The 20745-nt window shown below is 35.7% G+C and overlaps 1 protein-coding gene across 1 annotated transcript in view; it reads right to left on the bottom strand.

Annotated features, from left to right (window-relative positions):
• The window catches only part of LOC135682601 (uncharacterized), a 52448-nt gene that overhangs the window by 1141 nt on the left and 30562 nt on the right, over window positions 1–20745 (bottom strand). Inside the window, exons 10-28 of the mRNA XM_065197561.2 lie at window positions 19751–19826; window positions 18491–18818; window positions 17938–18020; window positions 17234–17336; window positions 16693–16791; window positions 15611–15764; window positions 15015–15111; window positions 14292–14375; window positions 13479–13576; window positions 12780–12894; window positions 11102–11371; window positions 10652–10750; window positions 10291–10420; window positions 8757–8903; window positions 8250–8364; window positions 8012–8097; window positions 6451–6563; window positions 3759–6282; window positions 2881–2914 (exon numbers count right to left, since the gene is read on the bottom strand). Of these exons, the coding sequence (XP_065053633.2) occupies window positions 6171–6282; window positions 6451–6563; window positions 8012–8097; window positions 8250–8364; window positions 8757–8903; window positions 10291–10420; window positions 10652–10750; window positions 11102–11371; window positions 12780–12894; window positions 13479–13576; window positions 14292–14375; window positions 15015–15111; window positions 15611–15764; window positions 16693–16791; window positions 17234–17336; window positions 17938–18020; window positions 18491–18818; window positions 19751–19826 (2309 nt within the window). The 3' untranslated portion in view covers window positions 2881–2914; window positions 3759–6170. The remainder of the gene's footprint in view (window positions 1–2880; window positions 2915–3758; window positions 6283–6450; window positions 6564–8011; window positions 8098–8249; window positions 8365–8756; window positions 8904–10290; window positions 10421–10651; window positions 10751–11101; window positions 11372–12779; window positions 12895–13478; window positions 13577–14291; window positions 14376–15014; window positions 15112–15610; window positions 15765–16692; window positions 16792–17233; window positions 17337–17937; window positions 18021–18490; window positions 18819–19750; window positions 19827–20745) is intronic.

Here is a 20745-nt window from a genome sequence, read left to right on the forward strand (position 1 = left end):
CATGTGAAGGTAGATTTGTGGAAAAGAAACATCAACTGAAAATGTGTTTTGTCAGTATGTTAGAAGACAGAAATGCTAAAACACAAAATTCTGGAGCAATTTAGAATTCTTTTGCAAAAAAGTCCAACAATCCTGGTTGATCTAGCAAAAAATTAAGGGCTTTTTGCTATGGGCCATGCTTTGGGCCATGCTTTGGGCCATGCTTTGGGCCATGCTTTGGGCCATGCTTTGGGCCATGCTTTGGACCATGCTTTGGGCCATGCTTTAGGCCATGCTTTAGACCATGCTCTGGTTGTGAGATTTGAATGTTTTTCAAAACGTCAGTGGTTCAAACCACTAGCAAGAAATGGTCTAGCAATTGGGCCTACTTCAAATTACTTGAAAAATATTAACATTTTAACAAATGCATTTTAATGCGGCTCACACTGTTCTACAGAATTCTAAAATCATAACATACGCTGATGATACAGTAATATTTGTGTCAGGCAGTTCCATAGATGAAATTGAAGGCAAGCTAAATAATGACCTGGGACACCTAAAAGCCTGGTTCGATGAAAATGAACTACTGATAAACTTGAAAAAGGGAAAAACAGAATCAATGATCTTTGGCACAGCTAAACGACTAGGTAAAACAGAGAAGAAGGAGATGAAAGTTGAAATAAATGAAACATCGATTGCAGGGACTTTAAGTTACAAGTATCTTGGAGTGCATCTAGATCAATCATTGAACTTTGCAACCCACTTTGACAAGGTTTTTAAAAAAGCTACAGGAAGATTAAATTTGCTTCGACGCATTAGGAGCTCCATTGACTCTGCGAGCGCTGAAAAGATCTATCGCACCATGATAATGCCTGTTTTTGGATATTGTGGTACGCTGTCCCTCGGATGGTCTACATCATACAAGAAAAGAATTGAAAGTCTTGAGAGTAGAAGCCTTGATGTTATTAGATCGACCAAGGTTACGTCTGTCAGCTTGCGTGTGCCCAGTATCAATGCAGGAGTGAAAAAGAGGTCCTGTAATTTGGTGTTTGATACCTTACAAGGCAATGTTTGTGATGCAATGACAGATTAATTCGTTATAAATGCTCATGGGAAAAATACTAGAAACGACAAACATCTAGTCAAGTTGCCTCAAGTGAAAACAGAATTTGGACGCAAAGGTTTTTACTATCAGGCAGGAAAGGAATTTAATGACCTGCCACTAAGTGCAAGAAAGATTAAATCTAGAACTATTTTTAGACGATTTTTAGAAACTCATTTTAATTGATGTAAAATTATTTTATCTTTAGATTGGACTGTATTGAACTTTTGTAATCCGTTTTTAGATCTTACCATTAATTTATTAAGAATCAGGACCCTAATGACAACAGTACATATTGTACTGATAGGTTATCCTGTTAAAATATTCGATTTACTATTATTATTATTATTGATCAACTTCAAGTTTTCTGAAATCTGAGACCTCCAGGAGCTTGGAGATCATAAATAGGATTACTGGGATTAAATAGGATCATAAATAGGATTAAAATTGTAATACAGCATTGTACTATCCATCTATACAATAGTTGCCTTGTTATTTATCTATCACCATATCCTAATAACCTTCGACAGTAGAAAGTAACCATTCTGTGAATCCATCAATGATTTACAAATCTATTTTCCAGAGAAGCATTATTTTGATAAAAAATATTCCATGCTCAGGCCTAAATAAACAATCAGGTCACTTTGAAACAAGGTTAATATTTCAATAATTGCAAATTGTAAATATTTCAAGAAAAAATCTGTTTTTCTTTCAAGAAATTGTACAATTCATTACTAATTTATTTTGAAACTTTATTTCAGAGTGATATCCAGCTGCAAAGCTTCAGTTTACTACAATTGGCTTTACTTTGCTCAGGCAAAGAAATCAAACCAATCATAAAGCTGGATTTTGCTCCAGTTGTTATGTGATGTGATTGGCTATCTAGCACTTCCTGGAGCAAATTCGCTTCAACTGGTGCAAAAAGCAGTGATCTGATTGATTTACAGGATCATGACCTATATAAGCTGGAGCAAAATTATGAATAACTTCTCAACAGTCAATGCATTCTGAACTAAGTTCAAATGTAAACAAAGAGCTTCTGTGAGGGATGCAAGGAGGATATGAGGAGCCCTCAAGGAAGGATGCTAGACCATGTAGTAAAGTTCAGTTCAGTTCATATAATTTTAAATTCCACTACATAAAAAATTTTGTCAAAACATTAAAATAAACTATAGGCCACAAGTTACACTACAAGTTTGAAGACTAAACATAACTACAGAAAAATTAGAAAATTTGCATGTAGAGGAATTTTTAAGGAGGAGGTCTCTCAGTCGAGAAGAGGCCACCCCCTTATAAGAAAATTTTAATTGATGAATATAACTAAGAAACGTTTTGAGGAAAATAGTGATGATTACTATCTATAATCTGCTACAATAATTATTTTCAAAAAGAAAGGCTTTGAGTCTCTGACGAAAGATATGAACAGATGGTGCCCGTTTTATATCTAAAGGAATTTTATTCCAGCACTTTGATCCATGGTGATGTATAGATCTGAGACCATATTGATTGGTATTTTTTTGAGTTAAAATTGTTTGTTCTTGCGAGTCTGTTGTGTACCATATTGATGAATGGACGCCACAGATTTAAACAAGTTGTGGAAACAAGTAGGGGAGATTTTATTGACAACTGTTATTTTCAAAAAACTGTTATTTCAAATTCTAAGTGCTGAATCAAAGTAAATAGAGCAAACCTGAGGAGCAAATGTTACTTTGAAATTCTAACTTGAGCAAATGCGATTTGTTTGATAAGAACTGATGTCTTAATATGCAGAATAGTATCTAAATAAAAAAATTCCTTACCATCTCAACCAATTGGTGCTGATTTGCTAGCATTCTAAAAATGAAAATTTTTCGATATGATAAAAATACTTTTCTGCAAAAAAGGGGCAGATAAACTAAATTAAAAATAAATGGCAAAATTCAGAATTCTTTTGCTTTCTAATTGGTTGAAGTTTCAGCACAAAGTTACTGATTCAAAACAATACAGACTTTCAAGAAACAAATAAAATTCAAGCAATTTCCTTTAACTACAATGTTTTAATGAATGCATTAATTTTAATTTGTTAATTCATCTGATTTGCAAAGTATTACCAATGGAGCAAAACTTGCTTAAGTCTTTCATCATCTGAGAAAAATGTTCAACTAATATTGCCAGACAATTCCAAATCTGCTGAGATATTCTTTTATGCATACGATTACATTACATCCTGCAGAAAAATGTTGTGTCCTTCTTCAGTAAATTTCCTGAGATCTTCTTTGCAAAAAACCCCATTATCAAGTATGCGATGTTCTGAGTTACTTAGAATAACTCAGGACAGACAAGTATATTTGTTTCAGACCAGTTCAGCAATTGTTTATTTCGATTATAATTACTTCGATTATAGTCACACAGTCATACTCTGCATTCTGTTTACAGCTTTTCAGGCAACATTTTGCTTGACTATAACCGGAGTGTAACCTATTTTAATTTCCAAAGCGCGCTTCTAAGAAAATCCTCTCTTCTGCTAAGACATAAAAGTAAAACTTTCTTCCCTGTCGACCTAGTGGTTTGCCTAGACTTTGTGACAACGAAAGAGCTCACGCAATCAAGTCAAATTCAATTGTCTAGGAAAATATATATGTTTTATAACGTGATTTTAGATAAAATATCCATAAAATTGATCTACTGAATTTCTCACCGAGCAAACTGCCTCCATGGCATTTTGGTAACCAGCACTTTTCCAAATATTATTCACCCACTTTCTTTCGTTGAAAAATTTTGCTTATCCGACAAATGACGTTAGTGGTGCCCTGTTGGAAGAGTCTCGCTACTAATCAGAGACAGCAAAGACGTCACACGACTATGCTTCATGCTTAGATTTCGAAAAATTAGAAATGATGTTTAAAGTTCTGTAAAAATTTGGAAAATAATAAATGGCGGAATTTCAGTTTGAATCATGTATTATTTCTGCTACTTGAATTGTTTTGATTACTTTTACCCTTTAATTAATTCATTTTCGTTTATTTAGCTATGGAGAGGCCAGCTCTTCGGCACATGTGCTGGTTTGAAAGTAATATCAATGTTTAAACTCTCCCGTAAAATAACATTAAAATTACAATTAAAAAAACCAACAGAAATTAACTAAAAAACCTAAATACAATCCAAAATCCTACAACTAGAAACGCTAACATTTGAAAACCCTAAAAAAATTTCTTAAAACAACTAAGGAAGGATGACTTGACCCTCAGTTCTAATGGAGAACGCCGAAACACAAAAGATTCGCCAGGTCTTAAGTATGTAAACCTTCCTCATTGAAAAAAGTCACAAAGTATTACGAACAACATCAAGATTTCAAAAGATGCTTCTATCAACAACAGAAGCGTAATTTCTGAAAACAGTCGTTACAAAGGACAAAGCGACGCAGTGCCATAAGAAAATATCTAAGTGACTCTGCATCGTGCTATCTTTTCAGTTTTTCCTTTTGAAAATCATTTTTTGAATGGCATTGCTTAAAGCAATTGCATAACAACTTACATCAATCAGAACATGGAATTTCTCACCCACAGTGTGGTCAATAATTCCTCATACCAAGAACGTAAATACCTAGCATCTTATTATCAAACATGGTTATTGAATTTCTTAAAGTTATCCATTCTTACAAATTATAGTAACTTAATCAAGTGACACGGTTTTAAATGTTGATCAATCCAGCAACCAAATAATATTTACTTTGCTTTTTCCAATTATTTTGACATGAATTCTAAATTTACTATTTTGAAAGGAGTCTTACTATAAGCTATGCTCATTGTAATGATTCATAACATTTTACTTCACTTGCATCTAAGCAATTCAATCTCTGACATCCACTGTTTCAGCCAGTACTTTCAATTGTGAGAGCATTGTCAGCTCATGTTGAAGGATTTTCATAAGTTTAAATGAGTTACAATATAATCAGTTTAAGTTTCGCAAAACAAAGACCAGCAGCTTATTCACATCAAAATCTAATTACATTATGGACGATCACACGATACAAAGAAAATTTTACAAAACGTGTCCAGGCAACATTACCAAGTGACTGAGGAAATAGACCCTTTCACTACTTATGATAACAAAAATAAGATACTTAATGTCACGTTTGATCAAAGCGTTTATTCCACTTAATTGTGTTGATACGCGACGAAGTCTCTTGCTTCCATCTAGGCAATTCCATCTAAATGTGTTCGTGTAAAAGATAAAGGGTATATTTGATAAACCTACCAAAAAGGTGCTATAAAGATAGACAAAACGTTCTATAAATATTTTATCTCTACAGCTCTAAGTCAAAATGTGACCAATTACGATAAGAGACACATTTTCCGACCAAAGAAATATTTTCTTGATACTGTTCTATATGCTTCCGTTTCGCTTTGCTAATTTGGAGTAAATTGTATTTAACATTAACCAAATTTCAACGAAGAAAGAACATTCTATGTGATTGAAAAATACACTATTTAAAAAAGAGCAGAACGGATCCAACTGTTTCTGCAATTATGAATAACAGCATATACAAATAAAGTTTACAACAAGCTCGCATTTACCTATAATCATCAGGAGGATGAAGGGGTTAATAAGGGGTCACATTTACTCACAACTGTCTCAATACCAAGAGAAAGGCTAGCAGGAAGTAAATTTTGAAGCAGGGAACAGATAAACCTAGTAAGCGTAAAAAAGTTGCAACAATGAGCAGCTTAGTGTAACTTCGCAGCCAATTCGCAGCAACTATATGCATTAACATCGAATATTTACTTTTAATTTTCTGGAATATAGTGCGTTTCTTTGTACGTTTGACTTTAAGGGACTTGGTATTTTTACAGAAAACAGAAAATTAAAGTCTTCCAGTTTGTACAAGAAGAAAGTTTCCCGAGCTTCAAAGAATTAAAATGTCACAGTATAAAATTACAGCATTTTCTTCGTCGACACGACTACTAAAAGTATCTTTGTAATATACGAATTTTTGAAAGAGATAACCGCTTAAATTAGTATCTTGACATGGTTTATTCTCAAGATATTATTTCAACAGGCAGATACTATTTTTCTTAAAAATGGGCAGAACCTTAAATTTGGGCAGTGTTTACTCTATACCGAATGAACTGGTCTCTTCAACAGCATAAAGAAGCTTTTCGTAGAGCTCTTCAAAGTTTCTGTAGGGTGGCAGGTCCAGTCGATTGAAACAAGTGTGGGCTCTAGAAAGCAAAGTTGAGATAAATAAGATATACCAGGAGATAGGGGGCTTCTTTATCAGAAAGCGGCAGTGCTTTCAACAGTAACTGTGTAAGAATATTCCCTTTCATCAAGCGCAAGATGCGACACTTTCAAAAACATTTATTTAGGCATGAAAATTTGAAGCCTACCTGGGCAGCATGGCGGGGTCACCCCAGCAATCAACAGTGAACTTTCTTGGACCAGTGCTACCACGCAGTGCGGAGAAGCCTTCAAAGGGAATGCTCGATGTTCCAGTCACAAACTAGAGAAATAAAGTCAATAATTTTTTGCAGATATTTATACACAAAACGCTACAAATACAGTTTGAAGGAAACATGGATGCGAGATAGCACTTTGGTATCATATTACTTCAACTCTACTACGGCATTCAAGATAAAAATAAATAGTAATACAAAATAAAATCTTATTTACAGTGGACCATGTTCAAAACTGAAATTTGCATGACAGGATAAACACTCGAAACCTATTACAAACAAAGATTAGAGAAAATTTAATTCAAATTTAGTTAAAAACAAGAATAAAAAAAAAAAATTTTAACATCAAATTTTAATATTATTTGGAACTGTAATGTAATTTAGTGCAAGTTTATGCTACAGGCTACAGTGCAAGTTCATTAACTTAAAACCGAGCCCTAAAGAAAACGCTAAAACCACAATTAACTAAACAGATATATATAGTAGAAGTTGCGGTTTGGAGGTTTGATATCCTTGACGTCACCAATTCTGAAAGTATCCTCTGTTCTCTCGGCCTACTTTGCACTAGACCTTCTAAATCATTAATTGCTATTTCAGTCTCTTCCTCTTATGAAGTTAAAAAAGACAGGAAGAACAAGGCCTTTTGAAATAGAAGAATCATAAATAGGCACTAACTTAAGACCGCAATTGGATTGCGTGAACAACGAATCCTGTCAAGTATGTTAGACAGTTATTTGGAGTATTTGACGTAAATTTTACCATTATGATTAACCTGCAGCTGTAAAAAGCTTGCCTCAGGGTCAATTTGAAGTTAGCAGAGAATAGACAGGTCCAGTACACTTGATTTTGTCATGATGACCAAAAGAAGTTAGCCAGAAACACATGACTCAATTCCCGCCCACTTCACCAACTACATAGTTTCCTGACACTTCGTAACTGCATGGTTACAACTCATTCTTCAACCCCTAAGTCATTCGCCAGATATACTTTTTGTGTTTAACAAGGTTATTCACGAGGAACGTTAGCTTAGTTAGACCAAACGGTAGGTTGACCAAAAGCAGATGATGGTTTCCTATTTCGGTACAGTTCAAAATAATTATTGGATAATTTTCCTCTGACCAACATACGGTATCGACTTCTATACTTAAGGGTTTTCTGTTAATCCCTCTAACACTATGGGCCAAATTTGTTGAAGGAGAGCTAGCCGACATTTTTTGCTAAAATTCGCACTTTGCAACAGAAGCAAATTATTCCTTAAGCCGATGGAAACAGAAGGAAACAGTAATCCATTTGCGCACTAAAGCGCAAAGCACTAATTGGCATAAATACAAGACTAATTTCAGCAAGTTAATAAAAGATTTCGAGTTATCAACCCACTTTCCTCTTAAGAAATTTAAAAACGAATTTTTCTTGATCAGACAAAGTCACACTAAAAGCTACCTTAGAAAAATCTGTTTTATTTGTCAAGCAATTATTAAGTTAGAGAAATTTGTACCTGGAGCAGCCTAAGCCTCTGTTCATTGTTTACAGAGTCGACGGCTTTCCAAAACCATTGGATAACGGGGTGTTTGTCGTGGTAACCTGGAAAGGAATTATACAAATAAGTTACGAAGCTCAAAATAGAACAGGGACACGGTGTGACATTACGGAAGCTTCAGAAAATGTTAGTAAAAAAGAAAGTGCCTAGAATGAAAAACAGGCTTAGGCGTGATCAAATGGGATGTGATCATTACCAGAGCGATAATCTGTGTTCGTTCTCCAGTCTTTAACATCAATATCAGCCGTGCCTGCAATAACCAGCTCAAGTTCACGTGCATCAAAAATTGAGATCATGTGCAGGTCAAGAACCTGGAAAACAGAAATAAATAAAACACGTTACTTGTAGGTGAAAACTTCGCACTGTATAGAAAATAATCAATTAGAACCAGACAGATTTCAGTTGGCAGAAATAAGTAAGTTACAAGGAACATGAAAGAAAAAAATTACCTCACTTGATCTTTTAAAGTGAAAATCAAATGGTTTCCCTTCTTAAAACCCTCTGGTACTCTAGATCTGGAAATTTTCGATAGCTGTTTGTTGACAACCTTATTGTAACTTTTGCAAATACATAGCAAACTTCTTTAAGGTTCGAAAAAGCTAATCACACAGCTTGTGCCACAATAAAAACATAACCAGATATTTAAAAATATGAAATGTCACAATTACATATTGATTCAACAAAAATTCTGCATTTCAATTACCTCATTAAAGCCGTCGACGAGCTGTTTCATCTGCTCTCCAACACCTCGCTCCATTCTCCATTTAATCATCAAATCGACATATTCCTTTTTGTTTTCATCCGTGACTGGGATGGATTTACCACCCGGCTTTAATTCTCTCTCTGTTACCTAGATTTCATCAAGGAAATGAACAATGAAGTCAAGAAAAATACATTGCTTAATTATATGAAGAATCATACCTCAAATAGCTAGAGATCACAGCTTCAAAAAATTAAAACATTGAAAAGAGAAAGAGGCGAAGAAAAAAGAGAAATAAAATTAAAAAGACGGATAGTAGATAGAAAATAGAAACGATGAAATAAGAGAAAGAAAATTAAAAGGGGGGATACACCGTATTACCCTGCCGCAAGCCCAACCTTCCAAGGGCTTACTTACTTACAACTTGGAAGCAGAAGTCACAATAAAATTTTTGTGATCTGCCTTCCCTTCTTACCAAGTATAGATTATTTCCACCTGTTACGCGACTTACTTGTTGCCGCCATGATGGATCACAACCTACTGTTGGATACACGTAGCAATGCGCTATTTATGCCATACGGATTTTTTAACGGATAGTTACCTTCGCCGATTTCGAAACAGTTTATATGTCATGTGACAGGTGGAAATAATCTATAGACACATGGCAGCTCTTCCCCTCCACCCTAAATTCGGTAGTTGCACGGCACTTACCTCATATTTTAAAGAGTAAATTTTAATGGGTGTTTACAAGTCCATTGGTTATAATTACATAGGAAAAAATCTTTTGGTGGTACAAAGCTTGAAAATGGCTTGAAAAAAGCAAACATTTAGTAAACTAAAGCTTTTCGTCTGACACTCTTCAGAGTTTAAAACGCCAGAACATAGACCGAAAACTCTACGCTAGGAAATATATATACCCAGTTTTGGATCGAAATAGGCCAATCAAAAACACGAACACATGACTGTTGAGGTTGACCAATCAGTGCCGCTTGCCTATTAAGAATGTTACCAATGGAGTCTTAAGGTGAAAACGAAATCCTTTTGTCTAAACAGTAGCGGTTTTTGTCTAAACAGTAGTGGTTTCGTGCTTATGTAGATAGATAGGAATTACATAGGAAGTTTGACCATTTCAAAAATATTGATATTGCTTACAACTCACTTTAATATACAGTGGATATGCCTAACCGGCTGTGACTGTGATTACGTTTGTATTCGCGAAAGGGAAAACCATGCATTGACAGGTCTCATGCATTGACATCGTTTCTAACGACTGCCGTCATATGCCTCTTGAAACTGTTAATAGGGGATCAGTTGGGCGACAAGATGAAATGTATTAAAGCCTGGTTTTTTTTAAACTATATGACTAAAGTTATGACTGATCTAGAAAGGCGATGATACACAAAGAAAAACGATAAAAAGATTGTAAATTTTTAAATTCCTGTTATAAGATATAAAATAATGGGATCTAAGATCGCTTAATGGAATCTAAGAATCTAGAGAGAACTGAAACAGCTAAAGACCAGAATGCTTTTCCCACCTGGTCAAAAACAATTTCATCGGTTGTGAAGTACATATCTAACACATCAGTGATGTCATTTTCGAGTATCCAAGACAAACTCTGATGGAATTCCGGATCGAAAGACTCGATGTCACTAAGGTCGTAGGATCTGAAACAAATATCCATTATTAAGACATGTCAGCTGAGGACAACAGCAAACAGTGTCAACTTTATAGCAAACTTAGTTTGGCTAATAATGATTTAGGCTGAATAAAAATGACTGTTGTGTTGATATGACACCCATCAAAACAAAAAAGCTTACGATCAATGACTTTTATCAACTAGGAAGTGAATTTTTATCAAGAATATTAGGCTGAAAGGAGATATTAAACTGACTTACTGTCGAAGAAGGGCTTTGTATATCGATCGTGTGAAAAACACATCGAGCAAATGCTGATGAACAAGCGACAAGGCGATTATGCGACCGCAAAAACGGAGCCTAGAAAAGCAAAAAAAACTTTCGTCAGATGATCAGTGCTCGATCAGACTGCAGTAATTTTTAACGTACAAAATTTGAAAGCGAGATGCAAATCGCGAAATACCGTGCATTGAATTGGAACAAATTCTATTTCTTTTGATACAAAAGGGAAATTTTTCCTGGAATCTGACAAAACTTCAGCTATGGTCCTAGTTATGAAGCAACGTAATTGCACGAGTAATAAAACCAACAACTAGCAATGTAACTTTTTAAATGGAAAATAAAGTAAAAGCTCCACCAATATAATCACTAAAAGTTCAAAGGCAAACGATTGCAAACAAAAATGGACGGATGGAAATGCACCAAACCTACCACAAATGAGAATTTGTGACGAAGCGGGCTGCCACTGGACTTATTTGTAGAGTGTAAGTGTCACTTGCAGAGTATTCGAACAATCCATAGTAGGGGTCGAAGCACTGTCTCGAGATTAAGAAGAAAAACTCTCGTGCGGGTCCACCATAATCCAGGCCTTCCTCCCCAAGGAATTTAATGTACAAACGGTCCTTCTGCAATGCCCTTGGCGGCTGTTTCATTAGTTGTTCGAAAGCATCAGAGACCACGTGATCTCGGCGTATTTTCATTCTGATGGAAATTGAGACGATAATTATGAATACTTAGTGCAATTTTTAAAATGTTTAATTTGATGATAAATATCATAATCAAATACATAAAAAACTGCGAATAACAGGACATCATAAACAGAAGCACCTGATAAAACATTTAGAAGAAAAGGGTTTTTCGAAATTTTGATCTAGAGGTACTTTCTGGTTACAATCAAAGTATCGTTGAATCCACGAATGTCCACGAATCTCCAAATTACGTCACTTATGTTAAGGTTACGGTAAACGTTTTCTGGATGAAAACATCAATTTTTCGATTTTTTCATATTCAAATAGCCGAACTTTCAAGGCATACAATGATCCCAAATTTGAAACAAACAGAATTTTTGAAAAAGGAAAAGATCCCATGTAAACGAAGGTTTCCATAATAACTTTATCAAAACTTTAAGTTGAGGCCTGAAAATCTCTTGACCTGTTAAGCCGATTATCGTTGCTTTGCGGTTGTGGTCGCATGCCTCTTTTACAATATCGCAGGGCACATCCATGTATCCAATGTACGGCCGTGTTTATTTAAGCAGGCTTATTGATCTAAAAGCTTCAAGTGACTTGACCCGGATTACATTGTGGTTTACGGGTGTACCTTGCAAGTGCGATCAGTAAGATCCCGTTTTCTCCGGAATTACAATTTGTCTACATACAGGTACGAAAAAGCTATTTTGCACCCAAGGAACCAATCGAATGGCTCAAAACTTTGCACACGGCCAGGACAGATGTCGGGTAAGCAACATCTTGTCTTGTCTTTCTCAAAATTTTTGTGTTTGCTCTGGTCCGTTATTTATAGCCAAATACAGCTATAAGAGGGAAGAAAAATTGTTTGCCAATTTTTGACAGGGTACAGTTTCAAGGGGAGGAGGAATTTGAAAAATCTGAGATACACTTTGGTAGCTAAGGTTCTGCGATTTCTGCTGATATAAGTCGGACTTTGATACCTCAAACGCAAGGGTAGAAAATGGCTTTTGAAGGTGGTACACTCATTTGAGCAATAAATTTGCCTGGAAAGTATCATTTTACAATATTTGCAAATTATTTTGATGTGGTTGAAATCGCCACATTCTTGTGCATCGAATGATGTATAGTTGAATCGGATTCCGTATATTTGGTTTTCTCTCCCTAAAAGCGAAACTATTAACGGATTCCGTTAATAGTTTTGCTTTTAGGGAGAGAAAACCAAATATCGTGTCAAAAAACGTTTACCGTAACCTTAAGGCCCCTAATCCTTGCAACTTCACAAAATCTTATAGCAGTAGCTAAACACGTTTATCTATACTGTGGAAATATGAGAACACGTAGAAAATATGATACAATCTACCGCAAGTACATAGGGTGAAAATGAGTAGCTAAATCTATGATGAATACTTAAATTTACAAACCTTATTTTCCCTGGTCCTTGTCCATACCCTGACTGGACCATTTGCCGGTGGAACGTTCTAAGTTTCGCTTCAAAGTCTCTTCGATATGGTGCAGGCTTTCGTGTGCCCTGGGGCCCTGTCAGAAAGGAAAATTTTGTGTGACAATAGTTAGATTATGACAATATTTCTTAATAGTTTGAGGCGACAAAAATGTGCAATGCATTTACAAGATGTTTCTTAATGCGTGATGTTTGTTTAAAGTCTCTTTTTTGGAAATAATTGACCATTTTCAGAAATTCATAAGTTTTAGATTTAAAGTTTCCTGAATGGCAGGAGCCTCATCGATAATCTATTTAGTAGAAGCTGGTATTCAAGATGCTAACTACATATACAAAGTTAAATCTTCCAAAGCTTCCAGACATGAAATTGTATTCGGAGAAGAAGCAGTTCTGCCATCTTTAAAATTCCACCTTACATCAACATAACTGTTTTTTGGTCGAACTTTCACTTCCGTCCTTCCAATCAAGAAACGGTCACACAGGCGCAAGCACTACCTTGATAACAGCAATTGACGGGGATGGTTGACTAAAGTCTAGAAGAATTTCCCTTGTTCTTCTCCCCAAACACAGATATTCATCTAAACGAAATCATTACTTTTGGACAATAGTGCTACAGGAACACGAACGATTGCTTTCGGAGCATAGTACTACAGGGACATACTTGATTCTCTTGTTTCTTTCGCTTCGATAGCACTTGCTACTTCATTCTGCGGCTGTGCATCTGGTACAACGAATGCTTGAATCTCTTCCTCACATATGCTAAAACAAAAAACTAGTGAAATTACCCCAAAATTGAAAGTTGGTGCCTTTTCATGATGACAAGGATGGGAATGAATGTGGCCAAACATACTTTCTTAAAGTGAATTTGCATCACTAAAACAGTAGCAACAAGCACACGAACATTTATAACAGAATACGGGCCTATTTCCGAAGTATTCAGCAGCATTTTACTGTTTTTAATTTGCACAAAAAACAATTCAAGCTTCACGATTAAACATTTCAAGACAGAAGGACGCTCAGCTAAATCACTGATGCATTAATCGTATATTCAAAATGGCTATTCCGGAACAAAAAATTATACTAAAACTAAAAGAAATCAAAAAATTTTTGATATCCTTTCGCGATAATCGTGATGGTTTTATCACGAACAAAGGGCATAACACGATTACATTCGATGTACTCACTGAGGATAAACACGATTACAGCCTAATCGTTATCGTGATAATTTTGATAATCGCCTAGTGAATACCGGACTTTTCAATACTCTGTCTTACGGTGGTTCTCATTAAACCTCGTGATTAGAAAACACAAGCAGGAAAATTTGTTCTAAAATTATGCATCTTTATCGAGTAAATATTTTCGAGATAATTCGATAGAGAAATAAAGCAGGGATGCGACATGAGGAGGAAAAGCCACAAATCAACCAGGCAACACGACGAGAAAGAGCCAGATGTAAGATAAAATCTAAACAAACCTTAGTAACATGACCAGCTCTATATCATTGGAAAGGCGATCTAATGCACGTAAACCATCTCTTTGAATAACCATTATTTTTCTCCTAAAAGGAGTGCATTAACAAGTTTAAACAGACCTCACATAAAAAAATGATCGCGAAACGATTTTGCTGGCATTTAGATAAAAAAGCTAGTGAAAGTGAAATGCTTGGATTAATCAAAACTGCTGCGAGAACACAATATGCCAGCAAAATTTGGGGATTTGGAGGGAGTAATTAACTGACCATGCCGAAATTGTGTCAAGTAACACAAAAAAGACTTAAGGTCAAAAAGACAGTAATGGATCCTTGACAGAGATATGAACAAAACCAGATTAGGTACGTGAAAAAAACTCAAAATTTAGAGAAATCTGCAACTTCATAGAGGTTCTGAGATGGCGGAAATCTGTCATAAGTTAACCCAATATGAATAAAATATTGAGACACTTTATATTTTTACATCGATTACATTTAGATTGGTTCGTTTTAATAATTAAATAAAAGGGCCGGTTAACTTCAGAAGCTTCAGCTTAGGGGGAAGGGGTTGGGCGTGGGACCTTTACATGAATGGTAAACAAAATGTTCCGCACAGGTTTGCATCGGGTGATAAATCTGAAAATTTGCAAAAAATGTGTTTGAAGAACATTCAAACAGAATAAAGTTGTCTTCATAGAAAGAAGCATGGAAGGAATTTTATGTCCTCACCTTAAGGCATTCTTAGAAGAAAGGTTGGCATCTTTTCGTTTGAGAATTTCTTCGATAGCTGGCTGTCGCAGAAACGCCAGTACACGCTCATTGTACGCTAGACGTGTTTGAAAAATATATCAACTCAGAAAGTCTTTAAAAACATTTTGCTATTGATGACATATTACTAGAAACTTTATTCATATAAATAAGCCTTAAAAAACATTAACAGTTGATTAGAAAATTCAATTTCTAAGAATACTTTTTGAACTCAGGATTAGGAGTCAAAATCGGTAGCAAGTGTCGGTTATTGCAGGATTTTCGTGCATTATAAACATTATCGAGAATCAAAGAGGAGGATGCAGATGGGAGTTTACCAACAAAATTGTTGTGTTTAAGAATTGTGATTCTTCAAACTAACAAAACATTTGTTCAATCAACAAACCCCAGTATCGATGATTTTTTTAGGTCATCAGCATTTGGTTTGAGTCCATGATACGAAGTTTAGATTATCTTGTCAAAAACCAAGATATTACTACGAGGACATAATGGCGAGAAAAAAGACAAGGACAACTACTTTCGATGTCACAGGAAAAACACATAGGGCAACTACTTACATGTTGGTTGTGGAGCTGTATACGTTGCATGTCTACTTGTTGGTGTGGCCCCTTGGCTTTTCGATGCAGATCCTGGGGTCGATTGATTTGGGGTAGCCGCTTGCCGTGGACGCTTTGCACTTGATGCCTCAGGGGTGGCAGTCGCTGACGAAGTCTAATTGAAAGGTTAAGAGCAACACTAGAAACAGAGTAGCAACCAAGCAAGATTTGAAACTTTACAATGAATGCGAAATAGTATTCTCAGAGCCCTTCTTTTCAGAATCCGTGAAGTAGATATTCCATCTCTTAGTTACAAAATAAAGCACATACCATTAAACTGTGTGAACTATTTAAGATTTAAATTCATTTGTTAATGCATCTCGCCGATAACAACGTACATGGCCTGCCTGTAACTTTTCGAAATTATTTTATTACAAACATGATTATGATGCACACCAACAAACAAATTGTTAAATCTATAAGATTCACAGAAAATGGGGTGACAATATGCTCTTAAACTGGGAACTTCGTCCGTGGAATAGTCTGCTGCAAGACCTTACTAGTCTTAGTAGCTACTCTCACGGCAAAACTGAATAAGGCTAATTACACTGTATAAAAAACCACTGTAGTACACTACCATGACGATACCGCAAGACTGTGTCTACAAAGCAGCCATTCAACAAAAAGTTTTAACAACAAGTGAATATGAAAAAAATAAAAAAAAATAAAACAAATAATGCACGTAACCATTTTGCAAAGACGCGCTGTTTTCCTGGGTCGCATATAACCCAATTGAAAAACTGGATATAACCCAGCCCAGCTTTAGAACTTTGAAGTGGGACATATCAAGTTTCATCCATTCAAGTTTAGGGAATAGTCCAAGGAAGTGTACAAGCATCTCATGAGCTGACTACCGGGGAAATATTCACAGTAGAGGGAAAAACTCGGAAAAAACTTGTGTTTTTACAATGGTGAATGGTGTAACAGACTATGCCAATATAGGGGAGAATTTTCACTGAGCATTTGAGCAAAAAAAGCTACCTAAAAATTTTAAAATAAAATTACTTGTAAGGATCTTCAACTTTAAGTGTAGCTAGTCTTACCAAAGGTCGACTCCTGGGTCCTGGGCCAGTGGGTTCATCTAGTGGTAGTCGCGGGTCGATGAAAGTCGTACTTCGTGTATTGTGATCAATAAAGTATGTCTTATAAAGAAGAACAATAGAACAATGAAAAATAGAAAAAGGATAAGAAAAGCATCGAAATCGAAGGGGAGATAGACAATCTGCTATTAAAATGTTTTATGTGAGATACGTATGAAAAACATTTCACGATGCTTTATAAGGCCATAGCAAGAAATGTACAAGTCAGTAACAGCGTGCCGATACAGAATGACAAATTAAAATGACGGAGAACTGCAAACATCAGACTATCCTAAACGAGGGACAATTCTAGACGATTGATAAATCGTTTTTCACTTCTACGTTCAAAGTTTGGTTCAACGACCCTTCAGAAAATGGACGACTTGCCATGGCTATACTTGCTATCCTGACCCAAAAGAATTGAAAGTCAGTTCCCTGTGAGAAACATCTAAGGAGCCTGAGAAAAATAGACCTTGAAGAGACCAAATAAATGATGAGTACCTACCTGACCGTACTGATCAGCCTTTTTTTCCCAACCAGAAGGAATTTCCGCAGCTGGGTTCGAGAAAAAGTTCAACAGTGTGACAAGCTCACGACTGTGTTGATACCTAGGAGAAAATTGAGAAAAAATTAAGAATTTCATCAAATGAATGGGTTTAAGAGTCGACACAGTGAAACAGAAAAGCAAAAACCTTTCGGGAAATTGTTCTGCAACATGCGATAGAGGCTCTTGCACAACATTTAAATTCAAAAACTAGTTCCCGGCGAAGTTAAAAGAATTTTTCTAACCCATCATGGTTTATATCTAAAGGAAATTCACAATACAATAAAAATTTAACAAAAGGGAAGAAAGAGAATAAGAGGTGCACATGAGTGTGACAATGATCAATATACCATGGTCTTATTAAGAAGGTATGGACCAATTCGATTGAGAAATTAGAATCATTCTCCTTTTATGTGGGCAAAACTTCAACAAAACAGACAGCGAGCGACTGTTGCACGCTTGCACAGGAGCATTTCTTATTTCTCAATCTGCCTATCTACTCGGTGTTGATGGCGTGCTATGCTGACTTATAGAAAAGCGTTTTGTCTACAAAATCTTTTCCAGATAATGAACTTGGTAAAGGCTTTACAACGGACACATCACAGTACACATCGTCAATGACAAAAATATGATATCTGCACGGCAAACGATTTGATAATACCCACCTTTCGAATTTAGAAGGATCAACTCGTATTCGGTTTACAGTCTGCTTCAACGGACCACTGCGATGGAGAAATTGGCTCGCCATCTGTAAATATATTAGAATATGTATAATTAACGATAGTTTGCTGAACAATTTGAAAATTCATTGGGGGAACTGAATCAAGTTAAAGGATTTGCTTAAAAGGGGAAGGTTATCTTTAAAAAGGACAGATGTGCACAGATCTAAAGGGGGATTTTTCAAGACCATGAAATTGCTTAATATTGAGGTTTAAACAAAAATACTTTACTTGAAAACCCACTAATTATATATTAGCAAAATTGTCTTTGCAAATCGAGTAAAATTAGATACAAACATTTCAATATTATTTTTTCTTAAGACATTTGTGACAGATTCTTAAATGTGTTTCTGTGCCTAATATAAAAATGTGAATAGCCCCATGATCAAACCAGCTGCATTATGGGAAATTAAAAATAAAGTAGTTCAAATAAGCACATGAACACATTAACATTCTCATTCAAAGTTAACGTTTTGCCAATTGGAGGCTGCATACATACCCCATGATTGTTGATGAACTGAAAAAAGTCCCGTCGTCTTATAAACCTGCATCCGGGGGTATTTTCAAATGAACCTCTTGTCTCCCTATCTGCAGGTGTCGGTTGTGGTTTGCTTGGCGGCCCGTCTATGGACGATGCTTCCTCGGTGGTCCGTTCAGTTTTTTGTCGCGGCGTGGAGCTCTCTGATGTCTGCCTCCTGGAAAGATGCCTAGGTCGGTCCCGTGGCTGCTCTGGCTCCGTCGGTCTCGACTCCTGAGGGAGGATGGTTGGCCTGTTTGATTCGCCTCCACGTCGCTGGCCTTTGATGGTCCGTCGCAAACTTTGGTATCTGGTATTCACAAGCGAGGAAACAACTAAATGTTAGAGGCTTGCCTTAAAATTCTTGCTAACGGCACGCAAGTTCCAAAATAGAGAAAAGGCTTTCACCATCAAACTTAGACAGCATATATTATACGGTATAGTACTTAGACAGCATATATTATTTCAATTCGTTACCCCAATGTTTAAACATTGACCTTATAGCTTGAAATTTCACTAAAAGCTTGAGATTTCTTTCTCTGCTGTTTAGTCTTATCAAGCGCTACTGAGAGCTACAATACTGGATAATAAGATAAACTAAGTACATTAGCCAGGTTTTTTCGATATAGAGAAAAATATTCGTGATTTTGGTCATGTGTGATTACATAGGAACTTTGCCTTCACCTTGACAAGACGCTGCAGTGCTATAAAAGTAGCAATAAGTACAAAAAAGAGGGCAACACCTTTTGAAAAAAGCGTTTTAAATAACGAATCTGCTGTTAAACAATCTTAGTTCGCTATTTGTCTTCTGATAAGATATAAAGAGCAGATTCAATTTTTAGTCTTCCTGTTGCTAGCTAGTGCCTCTGATACTGATTTAATGAAAAGGTAAATTCTATAAAGGATTTGACCGAGACTTGCAATTAAGGGTTGAAAGCTTCACTTGGAAAGATTTCCGCGGTTCATATTCATTAGAAGTTTTCAAAAATTATATCGTCATAAGGACTAGAAGCATGTCGGGAAATCCTAACATGAGCTCAAAAATGATGTCCAGGTCAGTATGGAGTACTTTCCAAAACGAGGCCGTAAGTTGAATTGATGTATTATGATCTAATAGAAATAAAACATTTGTTTCAAAACCAAAGCAAAATAATTTCTGCAGGTTTAAAAAATTCTTAAAAAATTCAACCAACTTGAAGCGATATTTTTGAATTTGAAAATAGCAAACAAATATTTATGTACCTTCTATCATACTGCTGAAGATGTTGTTGTTGTAATTGTGCAGTTGTTGTTGTGTCGCCCTCATTCGCAGTTTGGGCTTTGAAAAAAAACGAGAAATCATCGACTCTAAACACAAAGAACTGCAATGCAGGAGCCTTCAAAGCTGCTTAGCATAGAAACTAAAGCCTTTTTTGAATTAATAAATCACGAAAACAAAGATACAGGTTACACAGTATTTCAAAACTTATCATAATCTAATTTTCAATTACAAAGCAGTTTAGGATTTCCAAACCTAAATAAGAGTTTAGTGCTGGCAGCAATTATAAGCTCCAAAAAACATAAAAAGAATTATGTATATAATGAAATGATTGATTTATGCATGAAAAATGCAAAATCTTATAAGGAAAAACAGGCATAACGACGAGAGTATTGCAGAGAGTACTGCTAAGGGGCTGCCACGAGACAAGATTCCCTAAGACGTCAAGCTAAGGATTTAAGGTGATTATGTTGCTATCATGTAACTTCTCAATTTCTTAAACATTTAAGAAAATCATACATTCATAGGAAATATCATCGTACCTTCATGTAAACATATCTTTTAATTTCATTTTGAGACTTAATAGAGTAAAATATCTTTAAGTAGAATTTAACATAAAAAATTCCGACAAAATTTCTCCAAAACTTTTATTGTGCCAAATCTGGTTTTGTCCAAAACCGTTGTCCGAAAGATTCTTAAGGAACCGAAAATGCAATGAAACAAGAAAGCTTTGAAAATTTTTATTAGCACTCAAGGGCCTTTTACTGTTGCCTCTAAATCTCGTTGCCATATGCGCTAGTGCTATGCCATTTTTGCGATTTCCCACCTTACGGTTCCCCTGTAAATTCGAGCCCCACTCCCCCGAATCAAATTTGATTAATTATCTTAAGTTGCCCATGATTAGTTTAGGCAAAATTAATTTGGTTTCTTGTCTCAGAGTTTTTGTTCTTGTCACACAGTTTTTTGTCTCAAAAGTTTT

The sequence above is a fragment of the Rhopilema esculentum genome, chromosome 16 (assembly GCF_057945365.1).
Source record: "Rhopilema esculentum isolate cy_ngs chromosome 16, ASM5794536v1, whole genome shotgun sequence".
Lineage (NCBI taxonomy): Eukaryota > Metazoa > Cnidaria > Scyphozoa > Rhizostomeae > Rhizostomatidae > Rhopilema > Rhopilema esculentum.